The sequence below is a fragment of the Staurois parvus genome, unplaced genomic scaffold, assembly GCF_062004578.1.
Source record: "Staurois parvus isolate SC_StPar_1 unplaced genomic scaffold, SC_StPar_1.0 ptg000230l, whole genome shotgun sequence".
Classification (NCBI taxonomy): domain Eukaryota; kingdom Metazoa; phylum Chordata; class Amphibia; order Anura; family Ranidae; genus Staurois; species Staurois parvus.
In genome coordinates, this window is record NW_028318026.1 from 3,796,104 (window position 1) to 3,822,555 (window position 26,452).

General features: G+C 43.7%; 1 protein-coding gene across 1 annotated transcript in view; it reads right to left on the bottom strand.

The window, feature by feature from the left end:
• The window catches only part of OSGIN2 (oxidative stress induced growth inhibitor family member 2), a 42,506-nt gene that overhangs the window by 15,109 nt on the left and 945 nt on the right, over nucleotides 1–26,452 (bottom strand). The window contains exons 2-3 of the mRNA XM_089679694.1: nucleotides 5,592–5,730; nucleotides 1,851–1,987 (exon numbers count right to left, since the gene is read on the bottom strand). Of these exons, the coding sequence (XP_089535820.1) occupies nucleotides 1,851–1,987; nucleotides 5,592–5,658 (204 nt within the window). The 5' untranslated portion in view covers nucleotides 5,659–5,730. The remainder of the gene's footprint in view (nucleotides 1–1,850; nucleotides 1,988–5,591; nucleotides 5,731–26,452) is intronic.

Genomic DNA, 26,452 nt, shown 5'->3' on the forward strand with positions numbered 1-26,452 from the left:
TCAGAGCACCAGTTGTTGACAGTCATTGTTGAGCCGTCTTTTTTTTTTTTCTAAATATAAATTCAGAAATAACAAAAGCCACAGACAGCCAAGTAGTTTGCTTTTCCAAATGGCAGTCTACATGCTGCTTTGTGCATGCACAAATTACATTTAATGAAAACCTTTAACATTTTATACATTTAAAAAAGGAAGATTCTGTCCAGACTAATTGTCACGGCAGAAACTGGTCAAAACAAAACCAAAATTAGGATATATCCATTACCATTTTCTATCAAATGAAAGCCCAATCTGTCCTGAAAAAAACAAGGTATACTCCACCTGGATACACTAAAAAGTGGCGATGATATGTACACTTATACAAACACAAGTCAAAAATGCAAAATTGGATTTGGGTGTTAGAGTTTGAGACCACCCTTTGACTCTTTCACGGTCAAAACAAACCTTAAGCAGTTGAACCCTCATTAACAAAATGGAACCAGGATCAGGGGAGTTCACAAAAGAGGGTCTCTGTAAGTAAGTTCCAGTGTGTGAGAATTCGAATAGACCATTGTGTGTGCATATGCAGGTTTCTAAGCATAAAGGCACTGCAAGATATATTTGCATGCATGCAGGGACAAATTAGCTTGGACATCAAGTAGCGTGCATGTAGGCGGACATGTATGCTCAGCATTGGTATTGGTGACAAATGGTCCATTTAGGATAGAATATGACAGATTGTAGACTGGTCTTCAGCTAGTCCCCGATTTACATGTGACCTAACCTGCTAAGTTTGCCTTCCTGTGTTTAACCCAGTTTGCCTTTGACCTTCCTTTGGATTCCCATATACCCATTGTGACCTCAGCCTGTGTTTTGGATTCTGTATCCTCCTTTCTGATTCAGTACCTCATTGCCTGGCTGTGAACGGACCTTGGCTTGTATCATGACTCTGCCTCATCTTCCCATCCAGCTGTTGATGACCTTGGGCTAGATCCCAATGCCGTTCCTTCTTTCTGATTCAGTTGCCCAGCTGTTGACAACCTTTGCCTTGTGTTCTGGCTTCCTTCCTGTCCACTAATTGGATGCTACCATATTTCTGCCTCTGGTCCTGATCAGGAGGTCCACAGTCATCTGTATCTCACATCCAACAGTTGGCTCTGTCTGCCAGCAGTATCGGCCCTTGTGCCACTCTGATCTCACATCTCCTGCCATCAGGGGTGTAGAACAAAAAGGGGAAGAGAAATCCACTCTTCAGCTTGAGCTCCTCCAGGTATTTGCCAGTGTCCTCAATAACAATGAATTCGACCCCACCAGTAAACAGAAAAATAAATGTATTAAAAAAGGGAAAAAATAAATTCCCTTTAAAAAGGCAATATCACTAAGCATGTTAGGTGAAATTCTCATTAAGAGCCTTTGAAGAATCATATCGGTGTGTATACCTCTGCGGTGTATGGAATATGTCGTACAGACTTTTGTATGGGTCTTACAACAAGCCTGCAACAAGCTCATGGCTGCCAAAAGAACTTTACAGTTGAAGAACCAAAATTTTTCAGCTTTTCCCTACCCTGTCAAAAACAAAAAGATAGGACATGAAATGGAGGCTGGCCACTGAAATACCACACTCACACCGGATTCTTCCATCTGCATGTAAATAGGTCATTAAAAAAAAGCCCATTTTTTGAGCCTCATTTATATAATCAAATAGGAAAAATGACAGCTGAAGAATGTTTCTGAATCTCACGGATGCCACAAGCAATTTTGTAAATAAGGCCCTATGTAGCCATGGTCAGATATCACACAATACCTTATTCACAACACAGTACAATAAATGTCACAAATTATACGGCCACGTGTGTCATGGGAACTGCATCTACCTGTTCAGGGATGGAGAGGTGCCTTGCTTCCTCTAGCTTGCTGTGCAAGATTGGATTGGGGTGCAGGCTGTCTGGAGACAGATATGGCCTGTTCCCAGATAACAGGTATGACAGGCAGATCCCAGAAGGCCCATTCCCTGTAATAGAAAATACATAAGAAAACCTCAATAAAAAAATGAGCTGTTCTCATTTCAGATCTGTACACTCACACCACTTACAAAGATTAGAAGCCAGAAAAATCAGGTATTATGGGAATCTTCTCACAGAAGCATGTCCTACACTATCATTTAGATCTGCAACATAATTTATACCAATAGCCTGACCCTTTATAAACCCCAGTGGAAAGAGCCTTCATTAAAAAGGGTAAGTTCACCTTTTGGTAAAAAAATAATAATGCACATTTTTTGCAGGTAAAAAAAACAAAATGTGCATTTATCTTCTACTGCAGGAGCCTGTAAAGCATTGCACCAACAATCAGCAGATCTCTGGTGCCATGCAGGTCTCCTGCAGACCTGTCAGTATATCTGCTAGCCCGTACAGGATGCATAAGCAAGCAGATACACTAACAGGAAGATTCAATGAACTACCACAGGGCCGTGATAGTTCACCGAGAACTACAAGCTGACAAGCTATCAGGACTTGTAGTTTATCTGTTTATTCACAGGAAGAGTGACACAGCAGGGCAAGTGGCCCCGTTTTTTTTTTTTTAATTTGACAGCTAGTGGGGGGGGGGGGGTTAGAAGAGCCCCCGCTAACTGTTAAAGCGGGGGATCGGCGAGGAGAGGGGGGAGTGCTTTCATAACAATTACACCTGGAATATGGGTGTAACATGTTGTGAAAGGTGAACTTATCCTTCCATATGCAGTACAACAGAAGATGAGGCCTGCAATGTCTCCAGTTACTATTTAGGACTGTAATTGCACTATACTACCTGTATCAGATCTCCATAGCAAAACCACTGAGGGGGCCCCATGCCTGGCTAATCTTCATCTTAAAAGCAATTATCCTGCCCTCTCCAAAAAATAAAAAAAATTATATATATATATATATATATATATATATATATATATATATATATATATATATATATATATATATATATATAATGAACAGCACTGACTGGCATATTCAAAGCTTTGGACATCTTTTTATATTCTTTTTCAGCTTTATAAAAGTTCCATGACCTTGTTATGCAGGTCTTTTGACAGTTCTTTTCTGCTCCCCATGGCTCAGTATCTACGCTGCTCAGTGCATCTAGGTGACAGATAAACTCATGGACTATTTATACACAGAATTATACTAATTGCAAATTAAAAAGCCACAGATGTGGAGAATTAACCTTTAATTTCCAGTGTAACCTGTGTGTGCCACCTTGTGTGCCAAGACCAAACATTCCAGGGTATGTAAACTTTGATCATGGCCATTTGGGTGATTTCTGTTATTATGATTTAAAAAGGAGCCAAACAGCTATGTGATAATAAATGGCTTCATATGATCACTATCCATAAATAAAAGACAGTTTCTTGGCATGATCAGTCATATTTTCAATAGCAATACCAAAATTTCACAATTTCTACCAGGGTATGCAAACTTTACACACACAGAGCACAACTATACACACACACACCTTCATTTTAAAGAGTAGCTTCCCTTCCATGTTTCTGCCCCCCAGTAGTAGCATGGTTTGCTGTGTCTAAAGATAATGCGATAAACTAAAGCTACATTTTAAAATAATGCGAACAGGCCATGTCTCCTCTGCAATAAAAACTAGCTCACCTGCCCGTTCGGCATCTTCTACTGAATGTACTGTGAGCTGCACAGGCACAGCTCAACATACATTTTTTGTGTGGTACCTGTGTGCTTGGATGAGTGACTCCTGTGCACATGCATAGGAGTTGCGTCATCTGCTGCTGGCCAATCAAGATGGTCAAAGACCCTGAAGCCCATGAAGATGATGTCATTGCTCTGTGATGAACCCAACAATTGCATTGCTGGAACAGAGGCAATCTGTGGACTGTAGTTTTGCTTTAAACAGAGAATTTATGGCTGCGATTACGCGCTGATGAGTGAAACAGGTTGTTGGATTTATTTAGCATCTGTCCTGCAGGTTGACCTACTAAAGAGCAGATGTATTAGAGTTTCTGTTAACACAGTTAATTAGTTTTACAAAGATAACCCAGTTTTTATCTTATTTCCATAGCAGACTTGTTGGGAGTATGTTTTCTTTATACAGAATGTGTGTATGCAGAAGCAAGATATTTGAGGTTCCCAGGATCAGCTGACAGATGTACAAGATCATGCATTCCAGGCATGGATAATATGGTTAGAACATTTCCCACACCATGATTATATATTTAAAAAAAAGGAAGAAGAGAAGGTGGAGGATGCAGAACTCCTGTCAGTGAAAGGACTGGGAAAGATAAAAATACAATTCCGAAATGGCCCCTGGAGGAATCACATTGTAGTTGTTCGTCTGTAAGGCCAACTTCTGCTTTGCTGAAAAACCTATGGTTATTTATGGAGCTGAATAGTTGCCTGGTTTCAAAATATTCTGAGTGGCTAACCTGGAATATATCTTCAGCTACATTTGTATAGAGAGGGCAGACTTAACAGAGAAAAGAGGGGCACAAGGGAGGACTGATCCACACTCCTCCTTAGCAGAGCCACCTGCTCAACTACTCCCCTGCCAGCTGGCTTCAGTCCTCATGTGCGCTGCGGTGGGTTGCTTTTCAAAGATTGGAAAGCTTAGAGGCAGCAATACGTCTCCTCCTCAATGCCTCCGCCAACCATTGAAAGCCCATAGAATTGCACTGCAAGTGTGTGCATTACACATGGTTGCAACAAGGTCCCATCCACTTGAATGGGTCCCATTTGGTAGCAGTACTGCCTACTGAGCATGATTTGTATACATTTTGCAGAGTGGTGACTCCAGCAGTGTGTGCCAAACATGGCCGCTGGCCACGTTAAAGCATTAGTTTTCTTTCATTTATTTTCATTAAGTGATCTGGGCACAAGTCTGTTTTCCAATAGGAAAAGCTGCCTGCAGATGTAGCCGTTAGAGGGATGAGAGAAACCATTTATCACTGACTGGGGGCTTACAATGATCACATTTTATTGATGTAAAACCTTTATCCCAAAAGAAACAACGCTGTCTGCTGTAACTGCTTGAGAAGTGATAGCTGGAGGTTTTTTCTTCAATTTGTTAGTGTATTTAAATCTGCTAGTACATCTAACACTTCCCTCCCCCCAGACTACTAATGTTGCTGTCCAAATGTCTCTCTGTGCTCCTTCATCAAGACTGTAAGCACTCTGAAGATGGCCATACATTCATCAGGTTTTTTTTGAATCAGCCAATGGAACTCCTCCACTGTCAGAATAAACTGATCAGCGGTGCAACAGATTGGCTGCAAGCATTGATTGAAAAAAAAACAAAAAACTTAACAAACAGTCCCATTTGGGAGGTGTCGAGCAATAGATCGACTACTCTCAAATGGGAACAGCTATAGATAGATCGACATTCAGCCAGTCTCAGCTGAAATAGCCGACTTTCAACCCATCATTGGCCAGCTTAATACAGATGGGTTTCTGACTAGATCACCAGGTGAAAACAGGTGGGGGCCCAAATTAAAGAAAAACTAAAGCAGCCACCACGTCTTTTAGTAAGCTGCAATATATTTTTGGGTTCGGGTTTAATTTGGCTTCAACTTGCGAGGGCAGCAGTTATGGGGTTGGATATCTTACCAATAACAGCTACAGGTAAAGTTAGTGGAGGGTCACTCGAGAGACAGTTCTCTTCTGCTAATGGCATTGCTGCAAGTTGCAATATTATTGCTTCAATGCTGGCCTAGAAAGTCACCGTCTTCTGCTATCAGGGCCACAGCTGTAAAAATAATAATAAAAAAAAAAAAAAAAAAAAAGGTTACAGTAGGTATACAATATATCCCATCATGTTACAGATCCTATACACTGGAACAGAACTGCATAGTCTACCATTTCTCTTCCTCGGATGATTTCATATAGTGCAGTGCCTACAGATCTTGGATCCAGTGCAATGTCTGCAGAGTGACCTTGGAATTACTCATCCTCAGCCAGCAAAGCAGTTCTCTCAAATGACGATGTATCACACTAAAACCAGAGATTTGTGGTACCGCTTGTTGTCCAGTACAGAAACAAGCTCTGTCTGGGCCATATATATTATAAATGCATACAAAAAATTATAAACATAGTACACTATCTTTGGAAAGCAAATTATTAAAAAAAAAAAAAAAAAAAAAAAAAAACCACAAAACAGGTCTGTTTTGGTGTCAAGAACTGATATACCCAGCCCATGCCGACGATTCCCAGATCAGCATTTTTATGGAAAGCCCAATTTCAGCCAAGATCTTTAATCTTCTGGTCATGGAAGTGTGATGTCAATTTCTTCAGGACTGTGCATTTTTAAGTCCATCAGTAACCATTACTAAAATCCTAACAAATGTATCCCTCTGCTGTCCAAAATGAAATTTTGACAGTTCAGCAGGGACCAACTAAATTTCAATTCATGTATGAGCAGGCTGGTTGTAAACAATTCAATCTTTCGACTGATCAAATTGTGTACAACCAGCCTGTCGGGTCTTCCCTGAATGATCTGTGCCATCGGCTATAGCTAGCAGCACCGATCATTGCAGAGGCATAGCTAGAACCTTCAGAGCCCCGATGCAAGAAACCATGAAGAGCCCTCCAGTACCCTGGCTGGGGCCCTTCCCTCTGAGCCCAGTGGTGGAACACCATGGCTCAGTCGCATGTACGACCTTTCCATGTCAGTATTTTTATATATATATATATATATATATATATATATATATATATATATATTATATATATATATATATATATATATACACACATATATATATATACACACATACATACACACACACACATACATACACACACACACACATACATACACACACATAATTTTTTTTTTATTATTATTTATTTATTTTTTTAAAGGAGCCTTGTTGGGGGTGTTTTGATGAGATATCGGGATCTAAAACAGACCTCTGATGTTCCACCTTTGAGACACAGCCCTCAATCCCCATCTCATCTCTGCACCCTCAGCAGCACAGAAATAGCTCTGTACTGTGCTTCCCATTCATTCACAAAATGAAGCATAGTAAAAAGTAACAGACAGAGTTAACAGGCCCTTCCCTGCTCTCCATCCGGTCAGCATCCCTCGGGGGGATGGATGTGTGGATCAGGTGGGAAAGAGCGCAGGGGACTGAGGAGAACAGCCAAAAGCAGGATGGGAGGGGCAGGGCAACAGAGGAACTGATCCCCTCCATGTACCTCTTGCAGCCCTTCAACGCCTGCAGGAGACAGAGGAGAAGCAAGCATTTGATGGCTGTAAGAGGAACATGAGGGGATTGGTTCCTCTATATGCCACCCCTCCTATTCAGGTATACAGGGGAGCCGCACGGGCCCCCAGAGGATGGGTCTGGGTCACAACTGCAACCCCTGTACTTATGCACCTGGATCATTGTATTCTGGCAGTGGGGATGTCTCCCCACTGTCAAAATCTAGTACCACAAAGGGAGTAATACGATAGCAGGAGTGATGTGGATGTGCATCAAATTTGTGGATGGGGGAATTTAATTTTTTTTTTCATTCAACCCATTTTAAATGTGTTTCACCATTGCTGGCTTATATTACCAATGCTGCAAGCCAGCAGTAGTTTAAAAAAAAAAAAAAAAAAGGTCAAGGAAAGTGGTTTCAGGTGGAGATATCAATGTATGAATTTTGACGTATTAAACATAGAAAAGCTAAATTTTGGATTGTGGCTTTTATTAACCTATGACAGAATGGAGACGGGCTATAGTAGCCAGCATCTGGGTCATCTGTGTGGGTTGAAAGGAGCAAGTCTGGAGTGGAGCCATGGGTTTCGGTATGTTCAGAGCTACTTCTTGTTGGGGTCTACAAGTCACCCCCTTCACTGCACCTGTGATGAAAAACAACCACTTTGAGGCTCTTCGATAACATGCAGCTTTGGTTACTAGACTGGAGTACAATTACATCAGAATTTGGGAGCAATTCCAAAAAAACATTTTAGAGACACCCTATGCATATTTGTATATGCTCTTACAAGAAGAGAAATATTTGCATAAATCCAGATATTCTTGGATTGCATATTTTATAATACATGTTAATATGGATCAATGTGATCCCCCCCCCCCTGGCCAGTCCTTCTGCTACCTGCACAGAGAGTATTTATATGGATATAGGTTGCCAGTATAGGATGGAGAATGTTGGACCTACAGAACCAGTATATACAAATGCAGTTGTTAGGTGCTGGAGGGGTGATCACATGTTAACTAAGGTCAATGCTACAATGGCAATTAAATCTCTCTTTCTTGCTAAGCGATTTAACTTGTCTTGATTATCTCATTAGCAGCACATTGATTTAGCTCTATTGCAAATGAAGATTACCAGTGTAGCCCTAGCTTAACACAAAGCCTTCATTTAGAATATTGTCTAATACTATGAGGTAAGAAAAACCTCCTGCATTTCAAATGTGATATTCATTGCACATAGAATTTGTTTGGTTTTTTATGCATCTATTAGGTTCCATTCATACCAATGTGTTATAATGCACTTTGGAGAAGTTGACTCCCAACATGCATCCACACAGCAAACATGTGGTCACTGTTTATGTTGTGGTGTGTGAGGAACCAATTTAATAAAAGATAAAAAATAAAAAACCCACACTACACACATTTTTGCAGCATAGACACACTTCGGGGATCTATTGAAGTGGATAGGAAAACATATTAAACAATGCATTACAGCACACATGCAAAGACATCTTAAAGTGCATCAATACCCATAGGAAAAGGTTAGAACCCCTGCCAGCTATTACTGCTATCCCAGGCTCTGTGAAGAGATTTGTGCTCAGGGTCAGTTGGAGGCTCTAATCACATGTAACCGCTCATATGCAACCAAGGCCCTATGTCACTCCAGGACATCATGGTGATGAAGGTATAGGTAGATTGAACCTCAGAGTAGGGCAGAAGACAGGCTTCCAATGCTCTTGGAAGTGCTAAAACATGAAGATTCTCTCTTTTTTCCCATAATAAATTTTTATTTGGTTTTACAAATATAGTTACAAAAAATAAATAAAAAAAAAAAAAACACCACACAAGACAGTGAAAAGCTACACAATATCACAGTATAGGTGCTGCGGTAAAGTTTAAAGTAGAACTAAAACCAATGGATTTAACAATTTCCCAAAACCATTACATTCAAGGCATGCCGTGAATGATAACTGTCAAAGCTGCTTGTGTCCGTGACAAACTGTCAAGCCATCAAATGGCTGGTTTCATAATAGATCACATGTATAGTACCATGGCAACTGTGGATCAAACATAGGTTAAGATGGCAACTTCCTTGGCTATAAAAGAATTGGAGGGTTTAGTTCCACTTGGTTACGATTGGTGCTTTTACTTTTTTATTGTAGAGTCAGGGCTGCGGGTGGGGAGTAGACCCCTCTGTATTCACAACACAGAAAGTGGAGTCACCCTCCTGGGTATATCACCTAGCAGATGTCCATGAATAAGAAAAGCAGCTACACAGAGCAAAGTTTTGGAAAATTTAGCAGTTAAAGTTAAAACATTTTCCCTTGCAGTGGGGCTGTGCCCACCCTGCATGGGTTACCTGCTCATTTTGTCCAGGGGTGAACAGAAAGCCTTTACTCACCTGATCTGCTCCAGTGGAAAATGGCGCTCCCCCCACAATCTGGCGGTGGACTGTTCCTGACATCCACATATTCAGAGTAGGTGTGTGGGTGTGATGACGTCAGGAACAATCCACCTCACAAACTGCTAGACTACAGGGAAGCAGATGACTGGACTTGAGTGGGGAGGATCAGAGGATTAGGTAAGTATATCTCCCTTCTCCAATCCCCTAAACAAAAACAAGTAGTTAACCCTCAACCTTTGCAGTGTGGGCACATCCCCACTGCATGGAAAAACTTTTTTTTTTGCCCAGAGTTGGGTATTTCAGCTCTGTATTGTGCAGCCTGGCTGGACTTCAGCCACGATCAACATCCAAAATCCCATAGTCTTCAATTGTGCCTGTTCACGCCTGAGCTTAAAGCTTGTAGTTCAAAAAAGTACATGAGCCTTTTTTTGAGCTACTAGCTTCAAGTGTTATCTGACCCCGGTAGACTTCAAGGGGAGTTGGACTTTTCTTCTCTTGTTGAAACAGAAACAAAGCCTCCTGTGCTCTAGGACTCAAAACAAGGGTGGAAAGGTGGAAGGATTCCTTGAAACAGTTCCACAAAATGTATGGAAGGTTGTGCAGCACTAAAAGAAGGCTGGGGAAGCCCAAACAAAACTGTGAAGTGAAGCAAAAAGAAAGAGCGCACCAACCTTGTGCATTACCACAGTATACTAAGATTTTATATATATATATACACACATACATATATATATATACACACACACACACACACACACACACACACACACACACACACAAGGCAGTATAACAAGAATAAACAGATCCTCACAGGAAATTGAAGTGTAGCACCAGCGCGAGTCACATCATGAGGGTAGACTCTCAAAGTGAGGGTGACGCGTTTCGAAGGGGGACCCTTCTTCATCAGTACCTAGCTTTCCATTTCCCAAAAAAAACAAAAAATGCTCAAGCAAATATACCTGCAAAAACAGTAAAAGCCTGAGCAAATGACCAAAGATGCTTAGCTCAAATGTGAATGCAGCCTTCAGCGTAAATAATGCAATGTAAACAGAAAAGATAATGCAAAGTTCAGTCACCCTTCAACCTTCTCTTTGGAGGAATCAACATGAAGAAATAACTGGTTGTTACTGTAGTTTGTCTTAACTAAACATGATTTACATAGCATTATCTTTTGTGGTGCAGTAAAATATAAAGTTCTAGGTGTTCTAAATTATTATTATTATACAGGATTTATTATAGCGCCAACAGTTTGCGCAGCGCTTGACAAAATGAAGGTCATATCCCTCTATCCTTGTTGTTTAGAAGTGTAGATACTGAACAGGCTTGCTTGTATTTGCATTCCAACTCCTGTATATTCATAAACAGGCACATTTGGCAAGCAAGGATAGAGATTACGATTTCTAAGAGGAAAAACTTCCCCCTGCCATCCAAAACAAATAACCCGTGGGCAATGCCTACTTACTTGGGAGCAGACATTCATTATAGAAAAGTAAAATGCTCATTAGCTTATGGCATGCTCTTAGACACCAATATCCAATCTGGTGAAACTCCAAGATATTTTTTATGAACACATCCAAAGTACATTCAAGCAAATAGAGAAGAAAAAATAAATAATCTCAAAGTAGAAAAAATAAACTACTGAAAAAAGTCTTTGTATACAAGCTTTTGCCAGTTTGAGTGCCCCCGTTTGCTAAATTAAAGGAAACAAATATAACCTGCATTCCTTTTTAGAGATAAACAGATGGTGCTTCAACCTTTCCAGGCAAGCCATGTAAACCAATTTCTGGTCAATAAATACAGCCACAAAACTCCTGTCTTAGGCAGATGTGTGGACCAAATTGCACACTGGATGCATTTACCTCTCAGAGAGCTCAAGTCCTTACCAGGACCCCCATCTCCACCCCCACCATGGAGTCTCAATGTCTTGTAGCATCTCAAAGAATCAATACTCATTATGTTTTCTGCAAAGGAGCACTTCACAGGCTTTGATTAGATCTACACTAGGATTTGGCAACTCCCAGCATGGCATGGTCATTTCTGGCACCTATTGGCATTGGCTGTAATTGACAGTTCATCAGGCTGTCAATTACAAAGCCTGGCCCACCCACCTCCCCGACTTCACCAAAAGCCTTATGGTGGACATTAGCATGCTATGCGAAGGAATCCTGCCTGCATGCCTAACAATGCCCTAGGGGTTATTTACTAAAACTGGAGGTGCAAAATCTGGTGCAGCTCTGTACAGAAACCAATCAGCTTCCAGGTTGTATTGATAAAGCTTAATTGAACACGCTTAAAGCGGAGCTCCACCCAAAAGGGGAAATTCCAATTTAAAGACCCCCCGCTTCCATTAGGAGTCGCACTTTTGGGGAGCAGGGGGAAGCGGGTACCCAAAATTGACTGGTACTCGCTCCAACTTCTGCTGCAATCGCCTGGCGATCAGAAGCGGAAGTTGTCCTCCCCCCTCTCTCACCGTACTCTTCTAGGACACGTGACAGGTCCCAGAAGACTACAGGACCTTTCACAAGGCACAGAGCTACTCAAGTATGCGCAGTGGGCCCCCAGCTGTGAAGCCGCAATCTGTCACAGCCAGGTGCCCCCACTGAAGATGCCGGCACCGGGAACACCGGATAGCCGGTGAAATGGGCTGTGGGGAGGACACCGCAGGATCAAGGGACAGGCGAGTGGCTGTTTTTGTAGTTGCAGACTTTTTTTTTTTTTTTTTAAAGTGTGATTGGATTGGCTAGAATGCACAGCTATACCAATTTTAGTAAATCTCCTCCCGCTAAATTCTTAAGGCACAGGGTTTGGAGATGATCTACAGGACGTGGATGGGGGGGGCTACTGGAGAAGGCTAAAGGGCGTGGACAGGGGGGTGGCTGCCGGAGAAGCCTAAAGGGCGTGGACCGGGGGGGGGGGGGCTGCTGGAGAAGCCTAAAGGGCGTGGAAGGGGGGGGGGGCTGCTGGAGAAGCATTGAGGCTGACCATGTCCTGCATACAGTAATTAATCATTGTTTGCACTTATAGTTGTAGTGCTAATCAAAAGGTATACTCAATTAATTATTCTGTATAATAATAATAATTGAGGAGTTTAACATTCCATTAGCAGTACAAACAGACTACAAAGTGTTATCGTTCACTGGCACACAGGCCGTTTAATGCTTGTGAACATGGCACTGAATGTGAAAAAAAGTTGTGACCTGATTTATACAATTTTGGTCTTTTACTTCTACCAATCTTCCATAATTTGGTATAGGAAGGTATCAACTGTCCCAACTACCAGACTCACTCAGATTTTGGACTTCTATAAAAGCAACAAAGATATTGTTGCTCAAAATATATAAAAATGATAAAGAGAGAACTGATCTAATGAATGTGATTGCTCTGGGCAACAGAATTTCACCGATTTCCAAGACCTATATAGGTCTAATACATTTCATACATATAACAAAGTTCTAAATGAACATGATATACAAAAGGTCTTGCAGACATTTTAATTAGGAAAGACAAAACAGAGGGCGCACAGGCCTAGTGCATTACCATAAAAAATGTTTAATAAAAAATAAAGTAGATGTTGTACTCACAAACGACAATATAGTCAAGGCACATCATCAAGAACAGCTGGGTCAACACCGCGCTGAGTAACACTCCGCAATAGGGAGTTTAGACATCCAAAAGGCTGATGCGTTTCGAGGACTTGCCTCTTCCTCAGGGCTCTGAGGAAGAGGCAAGTCCTCGAAACGCATCAGCCTTTTGGATGTCTAAACTCCCTATTGCGGACTGTTACTCAGTACTAGGTAATGCACTAGGCCTGTGCGCCCTCTGTTTTGTCTTTCCGCATTTAGTATATTTGGATTTCCCCGGTCCATTTGAGGGCAGCAAGGTGTGCATGTTCCAGGACATTCCTTATGTGGTTGTAGCATCGAGTCCATCCCCAAGCACAGGAGCATAATTAGTTGGATATTTTATTCTGGATTAGTACCTCAATGATTGTAGATCAGCAAAGTTATAACAGACTTCAGAAAATGAAGTTTAGTGATTTTTATATTTTATTTTTTAAAGCATCAACGACAGTACATGCAATGAATGAACAGTGTCCTGTGTGCTGGTGGCTGCAGCGTTGACATCTTCAGTCCTCTGCCCCCGGATTCCTCCCACACCACAGGAAGATCACCGCTGTGGGGATATCCAGGGGCAGAGGATATGAGTGGCTGTACCTGGCAATATTTACTCACCGGCCACTTTATTAGGTACACCTGTTCAATTACTTGGTAACACAAATTGATAATCAGCCAATCACATGCCAGCAATTCAATACATTTAGGCATCTAGACATGGTGAAGACGACTTGAAGTTCAAACAGAGCATCAGAATGGGGACAAAAGGGGATTTAAGTGACTTTGAACGCGGCATGGTTGTTGGTGCCAGACAGGCTGGTCTGAGTATTTCAAAAACTTCTGATTTACTGGGATTTTCATGCACAACCAATTCCAGGGTTTACAGAAAATGGTATGAAAAAGAGAATATATCCAATGAGCAACAGTTGTGTGGATGAAAATGCCTTGTTGATGTCAGAGGAGAATGGGCAGACTGGTTCGAGATGACAGAAAGGCAACAGTAACGCAAATAACCACTGGTTACAACCAAGGTATGCAAAATACCATCTTATGAATGCACAACACGCTGAAACTAGAAGCAGATGGGCTACAGCAGCAGACGACCACAGCGGGTGCCACTCCTGTCAGCTAAGAACAGGAACCGGTGGCTACAATTTGCACAGGCTCACCAAAACTGGACAATAGAAGATTGGAAAAACGTTGCCTGATCTGAGGAGTCTCGATTTCAGCTGGGACACTCAGATGGTATGGTCAGAATTTGGCATAAACATGAAATCATGGATCCTGCCTTGTATCAATGGTTCATGGATCTGCAGCCGACAACTCTGCAGCAACTGCAAGATGCTATCATGTCAATATGGACCAAAATGGTCCATAGGTTTCCAACACCTATTCAGGCAGTTCTGAAGGCAAAAGGGGGTCCAACTCGGTACTAGTAAGGTGTACCTAATAAAGTGGCCAGTGAGTGTATATAAATAATAAATTGCCTTCACATAGAATGTAACTGATGATTTTGGCCACAGATATCCAGGAACAGAACTTCATTATTTAGTGATTTACTGCTTTCTGTGCCTGCAATTTGGACAATGAATAAGCAGTTGGATGACACCGATCGATTATCAAGTGAACCAGCTCAGAGATGCAGGGAAAACTGGGCGCTACAAAGCTGAATTAAAAAATATTGGTTGTCACCAGTTCCACAGAAGTGTTCATCACTGCACAGAATTCCAAGTCCTTTGGCAGGTAAATCAGTTTACAAATATGTATTTCAACAGTCCTTCAGTACGAGAAAGCAGAGCTCCTGATGCCCGGACACCAAGTTCTGCCAACACACGATGGATGCCACCGTATGCCACAGCTGTTCTGAGTAAATACCGGTCACTGTTATCCACATTGTGATCACAACTATCCAAACTTTGCCAAGACTGTTCCCTTTAACAGTCACTTGCTATTATGATACATATGTCAATAGCCTCATCACAACAAACCCCATCCAACATTTGCTGAAGTCATCAATCTGCCCCCCTCGAAATAGATCAGTCCTGTAGAATGATTGTGTTTGAGCATCTACGCTATGAAGTGACCAGACTGAATGGTCAAATCCACACGGACTATGATCAGCCTAATCCCCCGCATCAGCAAAACCCACATTTGTCCAAGAGGCAGTCTACTCAAAACCTTGTTTACCATACAGTTCAATGAACTTGATTTTGGACAGCCAATCAAGTTGTAGTAAACAAAGTTCCTGCGAACAATACAGCGGCCACATGGAAGCATCAATAAAAGCCATGAAAAAGCCAACAGAAGAACGGGTTGAATTAAAGATGAAAAGAAATGCATTTTAGCGGACTCAGGAGCACGTCCTACTAGGCATTTAACCTCCCTGGCGGTATTCCCGAGTGTAGCTCGGGGTAAGGTTTCAGTACCACAAGCGGTAACCCCGAGCTACACTCGGGCTTACCATGCGGCGCTGCTCCACGATCCCTCGGTCACTTACCTTGTCCTGCGCTCCTGCGATGTCCCTCCTACAGTGTCCCCGGCAATGTAATCTGCGGATGCCGGCATCTGTCATCTCGGTTCTGTCCCCTGCGAGCGTCGGGACTTACGGGGGACGGAACGGCAGGAAATTTGAAAATGACAAAAAGTGACATTCACTAAAATCACATAGTATAACATTCCTGTATCAAACCATTTCACATACATTTTGTCCCGAGTGCTTTCTCCTGCGCCCTGCCTGTATTTTTACAGTTCTTTCTGCCTGGAAACTGACAAATGTCCATGGCGTCCAAAAAGTGTCCCTTTAGGTCAAAAGCGGTTTTAGACCAGCTAGAGAACAGCGATAGTAAATCAGAACCACTTGCAGAATTGAGTGATAATGATTCGTGGGGAAATTCATCATCAGACACTGAAAACGATTTTGCGACTTTGCTCAGTGATGTGCGAACTTGGCGCTATATTTCAAATTTCAGTGTTTTTGGTTTGATTACATTATTGAATTAAAATTATTATTAAATTTTTTTTTATGATTATTTATTAAATTATAATTTATAATTTCGTGTTTCAAGTTTTATCATACCCGGGATGTTTACTAGACTCTTGTTCATACAGATTTCAGTGAGTTATTCCTAAAAATTACAGGCCTACAATAAAAAAAAAAAAAAAAATACATATTTCCATGCAAAAAAATGTACCGCTTTGAGCACAGAAATATGGACATAATCAGACCGCTAGGGAGGTTAAAGGATGTGGTGGTGGTAGTGGTGGTAGTAGTAGTAGTAGTGGTGGTGGTGGTGGTGATAGTAGTAGTAGTAGTGGTGGTGGCAGTAGTAGTAGTAGTGGTGGCAGTAGTAGTAGTAGTGGTGGCAGTAGTAGTAGTAGTGGTGGTGGTGATAGTAGTAGTAGTGGTGGTGGTGATAGTAGTAGTAGTGGTGGTGGTGATAGTAGTAGTAGTAGTAGTGGTGGTGGTGGTGATAGTAGTAGTAGTGGTGGTGATAGTAGTAGTAGTAGTAGTAGTAGTAGTAGTAGTAGTAGTGGTGATAGTAGTAGTAGTGGTAGTAGTAGTGGTGGTGATAGTAGTAGTAGTAGTAGTGGTGATAGTAGTAGTAGTGGTAGTAGTAGTGGTGGTGGTGGTGATAGTAGTAGTAGTAGTAGTGGTTGTGGTGGTGGTGGTAGTAGTAGTGACTACTACTACTTTCAACTTAATGTTGAAGATGTTTCATAACTCCAAGACATTTCTACAGCTCTAATGAGTGTCCGAACAATCTTCGAAACTAAAAGTTGCATGGAGAAGCTATGAAATGTCTTCAACATACAGAACAAGTCCAGTTGAAAGTGAACAACTACCACCAGATTTACCCTGAGCTGGAGAAATGAGAACCATCATAGACATATACAGTAGGAGTTTGAAGATGCACTCTGATCAAACATGGCAACTATGAATTTAAAATCAATAATGACTTTGTGCTGTAACAGTTGGCATTCATGAATCAGTTAGGCCAAGTTCACATAGCAGAACACTCTGAAAAGAAACCTGCTGTGGATCGCTTTTCAGAGTTTGGCTAGGCAGCAGCTTTCGGCCATTCAGAAGGCAATCCTGCTGCCTCTTGATTTTAATTTTTGCGTGTGATTTTCAATGGAGCCAACGTGTCACAAGCACCACTGATTCGTGGACAAGTTTGATAGCATTGCTGGCACACTAAATTTGCTGCGGACATGATGTAGCTGTACAGTCCCCTTCAGCTGTATGTCATCTTTTGAATGGGCAGTTGGGGCAGGGCTCAAAACACATGTTTTTGCCACCCCCCATGCCACCCATGGAAGATGTAAAATTTTTACCTTCAGTGTATTGTAATGTATTTGTTTCCGCGGTCAGTATATAGTCATTGCAGTGTTTTTGTTAGTACCATTAAAGTGATATTAAAACCTGCTCTGCACAGTGGTTTTGCACAGAGCATCCCCGATCCTCCTCTTCTCAGGTCCCCCCCATCCCGGTGCCCCTGGCACCTACCCCCTGCCGAGTACCCACCATAGGAAGCAGCTTCCTACTGTGGTCACTTGTAGGGGCTCACTCCTGAGCCAAGCTGCTTGCATCTATTCAGACACACCGCCTGGCTCAGCCCACCCTCCATTCTCTGCTTACTGGTCCTAACTAGCAACAGGAGCCAATGGCTTCCACTGCTTTCAGCCAAGCCTGAGAGAGTCAGGAGAGGGGAAAGAAGCTGCTACAGATGTATACAGACAGCAGCAAACTCAGTCTGCTAGGGGATTGGGAGTGTTACCCAGCAGATTGGGGGATTGGGAGTGTTAGATATGAATACAAATAGAAGCCAAACTCCAGCTCACACTTTATAATCGTTTACAGCAAACATTTTTTTTTCTTTCAATCACTCCTGCCAGTGGTAAAGGAATGGTCTCACCCATGTAAGCTGAAACACAGCAGACTTGCTGGCTGAATCACTAGATGAAAATAGAAGAAAGCCAAAAAAAGAAAAAAACAAACACAAATACAGCTATCACATCTAACAATTAGTAAGTTGTTGTATAATAAATGTTTGCTTTTGAGTTTAATAATGCTTTAAGGTAAAAAAAACAAAAAACAAAAAACAAAAAAAAAAAAACACTTTTTACATTTACAACCACTTTAAGGTATTTTTTTAACTGATACTACAAAAAACAAAAAAACAAAACTGATGCATAAAAAACAAAAACAAAAAAAAGTATAAAAATACAAAACAAGTCTGGCTGGAACATAGCACATAGGACATGTCAAAATATTACATCATATATGCAATAGCATATACAGTTTAGGGCATAGATATTTTTTTAGCACAACTGATAAAACTGCCAAATGGCCCACAGAGTAAGAATTGGCATAACATCATTAATAAAGAAAAAAGAAATAATCAGAATAAACGCTCACATTTCAACTATCAGACAGATGGGGGGGGGGGGGCACTTTAACATACAGTCATTGTATTTGTTAGTGCTATTAGCATGCAGTCAGTCATTGTACTTTAATATTTGTATGTGATTGTATACGGGGTGGACTGACAACTCATGGGGCCCCCGGGCAATAGGGGATCATGGGGCCCCTGTGTCCTTGCCCAAACTCAAAAAAGCCTATGAAAAAGGTACCAGGGGCATCTCATGGGGCCCCCTACTGACTCCGGGCCCTCGGGCAGTGCCCGAGTTTCCAAATGGTCAGTCCGCCCCTGATTGTATACTAATAAAAAAAATAAAGTTCTAATCTTTTCAAAATAAAAAAAAAAAAAAAAGTAAACACCGACATGACTTGTTTTACAGGTACCTACAAAGTATCACATTTTAATAGAACATTCAGTGCACTCTTCCATGACACATCAACATTTCTGAAGACAAGGGGTCTGAGATCTTGTTTCTGTACAGCGGACCCTCTCAGTATCTCCTACATATGGAGTCATTCACATGACCCTTACACACAAAACGCACGTCAGACCCGACCAATGAAAATAAACATGCCTTCAGTGATGGAGATCTCCCAGAACGCAGCATACAATATCCTGTATTCACTGATCAGCAAACAACCTCACAAAGACTTGGCATTCAATGGTCACACTATGAAGGACACCGACAAATTCACTACACATTGCAATAGATGCCACAAGAAATGAGTCACATCATTTACGGCAGATGATCTGTGCCTTTGGTGACTTTCTTAAAGTGTCTCTATAGGCAAAAGGCTTCTTTTTAGTTTTGATAGAGTACAGAAAAATAATACCCCATTGGGTTAATGTTTGCAGTCCGTGTCCTGCTGGAGAGCTTTTCCTACTCTTCACATCTTACAGACGCAACAGGAAGAGAGAAAATCTCCTAAAAGTTAGAGAACACCCATCTTGGATAACCATAACCAGAACGTTTGTCTCTGTTGGAGGATTTTCCCTCACTTATGACAGCTCCAAAATTTAGGATTCCAACTTCCTTTCTGTCTCTGTAACAATGGGCATTGGATAATGGTCATGCATAGAGCAGCCTCAAACCTCCTATTCTGGGACCCCCCCCCCCACTGGCACTCCTGAGTCTTCCTCCCTTCCGAGTGCCCCCATAGCAAGCATTTCCTATGGGGCCTCTCATGGCAACTTAATCCAGCTCCTTCCTCACAGGATTTGATTGACAGCAGCAGGAGCCAATAGCTCCTGAGAGCTATTGAGAGAGAGAGAGAGAGAGAGAGAGAGAGAGAGAGAGAGAGAGAGAGAGAGAGAGCTATTGGCTCCTGCTGCTGTCAATCAAATCCTGTAAGGAAGGCGCGGGATCACGTTGCCATGAGCTTACTAAACCGCAAATGTGGTGGCTGCATTACTTTTACTTTTTTGGGCTCCCCCCTTTATTTTCACCTGGTGATCTGTCCAGTAACACTTCCTGCCTCATGGTCCGTACACATAAGAAGATTGTCTGAAAATTTCTGTACGAGGAACAATCGGTCATCTGTTAGTAGAATGCTTTCCCACTGTTCAGATGAAAAAACAAAAAGTGCAAGCTAGAAAATGTTTACATGAAAACAAGATCTGAGTTTTGTTCAATGTGTACAGTAACTGGAAATTTTCAAATGAAAAAAACCAACATGATGGGAAGTAACGAAAAACCTACACTTCCTCTTCTACTACACTAGTACGTAGCTAGGTCTGACTGTCGGTCGAGAATTTTTGTAGAAGGATGCACACCTTCCTGGAAAATCAGATGATCCCTCGTCCGATTTTCTCATAGCGTGTACTAGGCTTTAAGGTGTCTCCACTCTGGATGGAGGAGCAATGGAGACACCTTTGGACAGCAATGCTGTTAGTCTGGGGAGACGTTGGTTTTAGATGCACTAGCAGCTTAACAGACTTCACCAAAATTACAATGGTTGTAAAGGCACAAGGTTTACCCTCATGTATTCTATGAAGGTAAAAAACGGTGTGCAGCAGTGCAACCAGCCCCCTCAATACTTACCTGAGCCCCATCCAGATCAAGCAACGTGCACGACAGCCTTGGTTGGCCCAGGTCTCTGCCTCCTCATTGGCTAAGACAGCCATTGGCTCCCGCTGCTGTCAATCACAGCCAATGAGGAGAGAGAGGGGGGGGCCCAATCCATGGCTCCGTATGTGAATGGGCACACAGAGCAGCGGGTGCCCCCATAGCAAGCTGCTTGCTATGGGGGCACTCAACAGAAAAGAGGAGCCAGGAGAGCCTGCGGGGGGACCTGAGAAGAGGAGGATCCAGGCTGCTCTGTGCAAAACCAATACACACAGCAGGTAAGTATAGACATGTTTGATATTTGATAAAAAATTGATACAAAAAAAAGAAATAAAAATGAACCTTTAGTATCGCTTTAAGGCTGAGCTCCGTCTAACACTTTTTAAAGATGAATTCCAGGTATGGTATACTGTACTTATGCAAAGTTACATTGGCCCTGCTTGGACCAATGTAACTACGTATATACCATACTTGGCCAATGCCCCTGGAAGTAGCAAATCACTGAAGACACCAGTAATCCAGTGATCCTCACTAGCTGAGTAGGCAGCCTGAGACATCGTGAATACAGGAAAATCGGCCACTCAACACAGGCACCATTCAGAGAATGCTTTGTATTGTCAGAATGAATGCAAAGCACTCTGATTGGATGAGGTGGAGAATGTGACATCAAGTAAATATTTGCCTGGAATTACTCTTTAAGCAGTTACAGCAACATTTTTCTAAAGGTTTTACAGAAATAAACAGAGCTGACCATTATAAGCACCCCTTGTTAGCAGTAAATTGTTTTTCTCAACCCTTAACTGCCACTTTAACTTAACAGCTTGGTCTCTTAAAGCGGAATAAATCCTCCTATTCTTTTCAGCAAAGGAAGCTGCCATCTTAGCCTCGGTTTGATCTGCCATGATGATGTGATCAGGTATGACACCAGCCATTTGATGGTTTGACAGTTTGGTTGAGAGTACAAGCAAAAGTGACAGTTAGCTTTCCCAGAATTGAACAATTTTTTTTCTTTTTTTATAAACTATTAAATTGATGGGTTTAGTTTCGCTTTAAAGAAAGCTGAAAAATAACAGACTTACTGGCCGGATCACCAACTGAAAATACCAGTTAACAAAAGCCTTTACAAGAAACATCTAAGAATTGGTGCCATATAAAGACATGTTTTGTTTAACTGCTTCCCAACCCCCCCACACAAATATACTGCAGCAGGATGGCCGCTCTGCACTGGTTCACGCATCTGGCACGTGATCAGCGCTTCCAGGTAGGATGTGCCGCCCCGGCTGTGCTGTAATTCATTACAGAACAAGCTGATCAGCTGGTCCCAGCCAATGAATGATCACTGGGACCGACTGATCGGCTCAGCAATTCACGGAAGAGAGCTTGGTAGACAACACAGAGCTCTCTACACTAACAAGCCATTTTGCTGTTTTTTTTATTCCCTGCAAATCATTACACATAATTAGGCACACAGTTAACCCCTTGATAACCCCCTGGATGTTAACCCCTTCCCAGCCAGTGTCATTAGTACAGTGACAGTGTATAGTATTAGCACTGATCACTGTCTTAGTGTCACTATTGATGTCAGTGGCAGTTAGTGTCCCTCCCACCCAGTGTCAGACTATCCGGCACACTATCACAGTCCCACCATAAGTTGCTGATAGCTGCCATTACTAGTATAAAAATAAAAATCCCCCCCCCAAAAAAAAATATTATATACACACACACCGGGGGCGGACTGACAACTCATGGGGCCTCCGGGCAAAAGGGGATCATGGGGCCCCTGTGTCCTTACCCAAACTCAAAAAAGCCTATGAAAAAGGTACCAGGAGCATCTCATGGGGCCCCCTACTGACCCCGGGCCCTTGGGCAGTGCCCAAGTTTCCAAATGGTCAGTCCGCCCCTGACACACAGACACACACACACATATACACATACATACATGCACACACACCATAGTTTGCAGGAGCAATAGTAGATTACATTTTGGCCAAAATTCATGAAGAAATTTTTTTTTTTTATTATTATTATTATTATTAGATATGTTTGTTTTATAGCAGAAATGAAAAAACACAGTTTTTTTCTATTTTTGTTCTTTTGTTTATATTGCAAAAAAATTAAAAACCCAGTGGTGATCTAATACCACCAAAAGAAAGCTCTGTGTAAAAAATGTTACGTATTTCATTTGGGTGCTGCATTGCATGACTGTGCAATTACCAGTTAATGTAGCACAGTGCAGTATAGCAAAAAAAAAAAAAAAAAAAAAAAAAAGGTCTAATCATGAAGAGGGTAAAATCTCCCGAAACTCAAGTGTTTAAGCAGACACAGCAACATTCTTTTTTCTTTTGAGGTAAAGGTTTTACAGAAACAAAAGCTGATCACTGTAAGCACCCCATGTCAGTGATACATGGTTTGTCTCAACCCTGGCCACTTTTACTTAGCAGCTTGGTCTTTTGAAGTGACACTAAACCCTCCGATCTATTTCAGCCAACCTAGCCTCTGTTTGATCTGCTACTGCACATGTGATCAGGTATAACTGCAGATGTTTGATGGTTTAACAGTTTGGTTGACAGCACCAGCAAATGTGACAGTTACACTCCCGGCATGCCAGAAATTAAAGATTTTTTTAAACCATTAAATTGATGGGTTTGGTTCCGCTTTAAAGGAAGCTGAAAAATAACAGACTTACTGGTCGGATCACCAGCTGAAAAGAACAGTTAACAAAAGTCTTTAACCACCTCCCATCCGGTCGTTGTATATAAACGGCCGGACGGTGGCAGTGCAGGGTTGGGTGGCTGTTTATAAAAAGATAACGGAATACATTTTGGCCAAGATTTATGATGAAAGATTATTTATTTGCAAACTATTACAAGAAAAACACTTTTTTTCAAAATTTTTGGACTTTTTCATTTGCATAGCAAAAGAAATAAAAATCCCAGCGGTGATTAAATACCACCAAAATAAACCTTTATTTGTCTCAAAAAAAATGCTAAGAAATTCATATGGGCACAGTGTTGCATGACTGCGCAATTATCATTCAAAGTGTGATAGCACTGAAAGCTGAAAATTGACCTGGACAGGAAGGGGGTGAAAGTGTCCGGACAGGAAGGGGGTGAAAGTGCCCGGACAGGAAGGGGGTGAAAGTGCCCGGACAGGAAGGGGGTGAAAGTGCCCGGACAGGAAGGGGGTGAAAGTGCCCGGACAGGAAGGGGTTAAGGGACGCTTCTAAGAATTGGTGCAATATAAAGTAATTCTGCTTCATTCTAATGCCGTTCTTTGTAAAATGATCCCATAATGAAACCGCCATCATTCTCCCATGGAGGACTAGAATAAAGGGCTACCAGCCACCAGTCCTGACCTCCAATGACACCCCACTGCACACAGGCAGAGGTTGGGAAGTCTGGATTGGAGGGGCAGTCAGGGATTGAGGGAGGTGCAGAGCAGACATGTCCATCCTTCATCTCTACACATGGCAATACAACGTGATGGATACAAGAGGGGTGTGATGTCAGGGGGTGTCCCCCCACCATCATCTCACTCTGTCCCCCATGTGTCCATGACATCACACCCTGCCCCCCTTCCCCACGTGTCCATGACATCAAACCCTGACGGGCCCCCCCCATGTGTCTTATGATATCACACCCTGACAGCCCCCCCCCATGTGTCTGACACCACACACTGCCTGTCACCCCCCCACCCCCGTGTGTCTGACATCACACCCTGCCGCCCCCCCCCCCACGTGTCCATGACATCACACCCTGCCCCCCTTCCCCACGTGTCCATGACATCACACCCTGCCCCCCTTCCCCACGTGTCCATGACATCACACCCTGCCCCCCTTCCCCACGTGTCCATGACATCACACCCTGCCCCCCTTCCCCACGTGTCCATGACATCACACCCTGCCCCCCTTCCCCACGTGTCCATGACATCACACCCTGCCCCCCTTCCCCACGTGTCCATGACATCACACCCTGCCCCCCTTCCCCACGTGTCCATGACATCACACCCTGCCCCCCTTCCCCACATGTCCATGACATCACACCCTGCCCCCCTTCCCCACGTGTCCATGACATCACACCCTGCCCCCCTTCCCCACGTGTCCATGACATCACACCCTGCCCCCCTTCCCCACGTGTCCATGACATCACACCCTGCCCCCCTTCCCCACGTGTCCATGACATCACACCCTGCCCCCCTTCCCCACGTGTCCATGACATCAAACCCTGACGGGCCCCCCCCATGTGTCTTATGATATCACACCCTGACAGCCCCCCCCCCCCCCATGTGTCTGACATCACACACTGCCTGTCACACCCCCACCCCCGTGTGTCTGACATCACACCCTGCCTGCCCCCCCGTGTGTCTGACATCACACCCTGCCTGCCCCCCCGTGTGTCTGACATCACACCCTGCCTGCCCCCCCGTGTGTCTGACATCACACCCTGCCTGCCCCCCCGTGTGTCTGACATCACACCCTGCCTGCCCCCCCCCATGTGTCCATTACATCACACCCTGCCTCCCCCCCCATGTGTCCATGACATCACACCCTGCCCCCCATGTGTCCATGACATCACACCCTGCCCCCCCATGTGTCCATGACATCACACCCTGCCTCCCCATGTGTCCATGACATCACACCCTGCCTCCCCATGTGTCCATGACATCACACCCTGCCCCCCTTCCCCATGTGTCCATGACATCACACCCTGCCCCCCTTCCCCATGTGTCCATGACATCACACCCTGCCCCCCTTCCCCATGTGTCCATGACATCACACCCTGCCCCCCTTCCCCATGTGTCCATGACACCAAACCCTGACAGCCCCCCCCCATGTGTCCATGACACCAAACCCTGACAGCCCCCCCCCATGTGTCCATGATATCACACCCTGACCGCCCCCCCCACCATGTGTCCATGACATCATACCCTGACCACCCCCCCCCCCCCGTGTGTCTGACATCACACACTGCCTGTCACCCCCCCCGTGTGTCTGACATCACACACTGCCTGTCAACCCCCCCCCCCCCCCGTGTGTCTGACATCACACACTGCCTGTCAACCCCCCCCCCCCCCCCGTGTGTCTGACATCACACACTGCCTGTCACCCCCCCCGTGTGTCTGACATCACACACTGCCTGCCCCCCCATGTGTCTGACATCACACACTGCCTGCCCCCCCACGTGTATGACATCACACACTGCCTGCCCCCTCACGTGTATGACATCACACACTGCCTGCCCCCTCACGTGTATGACATCACACACTGCCTGCCCCCACGTGTATGACATCACACACTGCCTGCCCCCACGTGTATGACATCACACACTGCCTGCCCGCCCCCCCATGTGTCCATGACATCACACCCTGCCCCCCTTCCCCATGTGTCCATGACATCACACCCTGCCCCCCTTCCCCATGTGTCCATGACACCAAACCCTGACAGCCCCCCCCCCCCATGTGTCCATGATATCACACCCTGACCGCCCCCCCCCCCCGTGTGTCCATGACATCACACACTGCCTGTCACCCCCTCCCCCGTGTGTATGACATCACACACTGCCTGTCACCCCCTCCCCCGTGTGTATGACATCACACACTGCCTGTCACCCCCTCCCCCGTGTGTATGATATCACACACTGCCTGTCACCCCCCCATGTGTATGACATCACACACTGCCTGTCACCCCCCCATGTGTATGACATCACACACTGCCTGTCACCCCCCCCATGTGTATGACATCACACACTGCCTGTCACCCCCCCC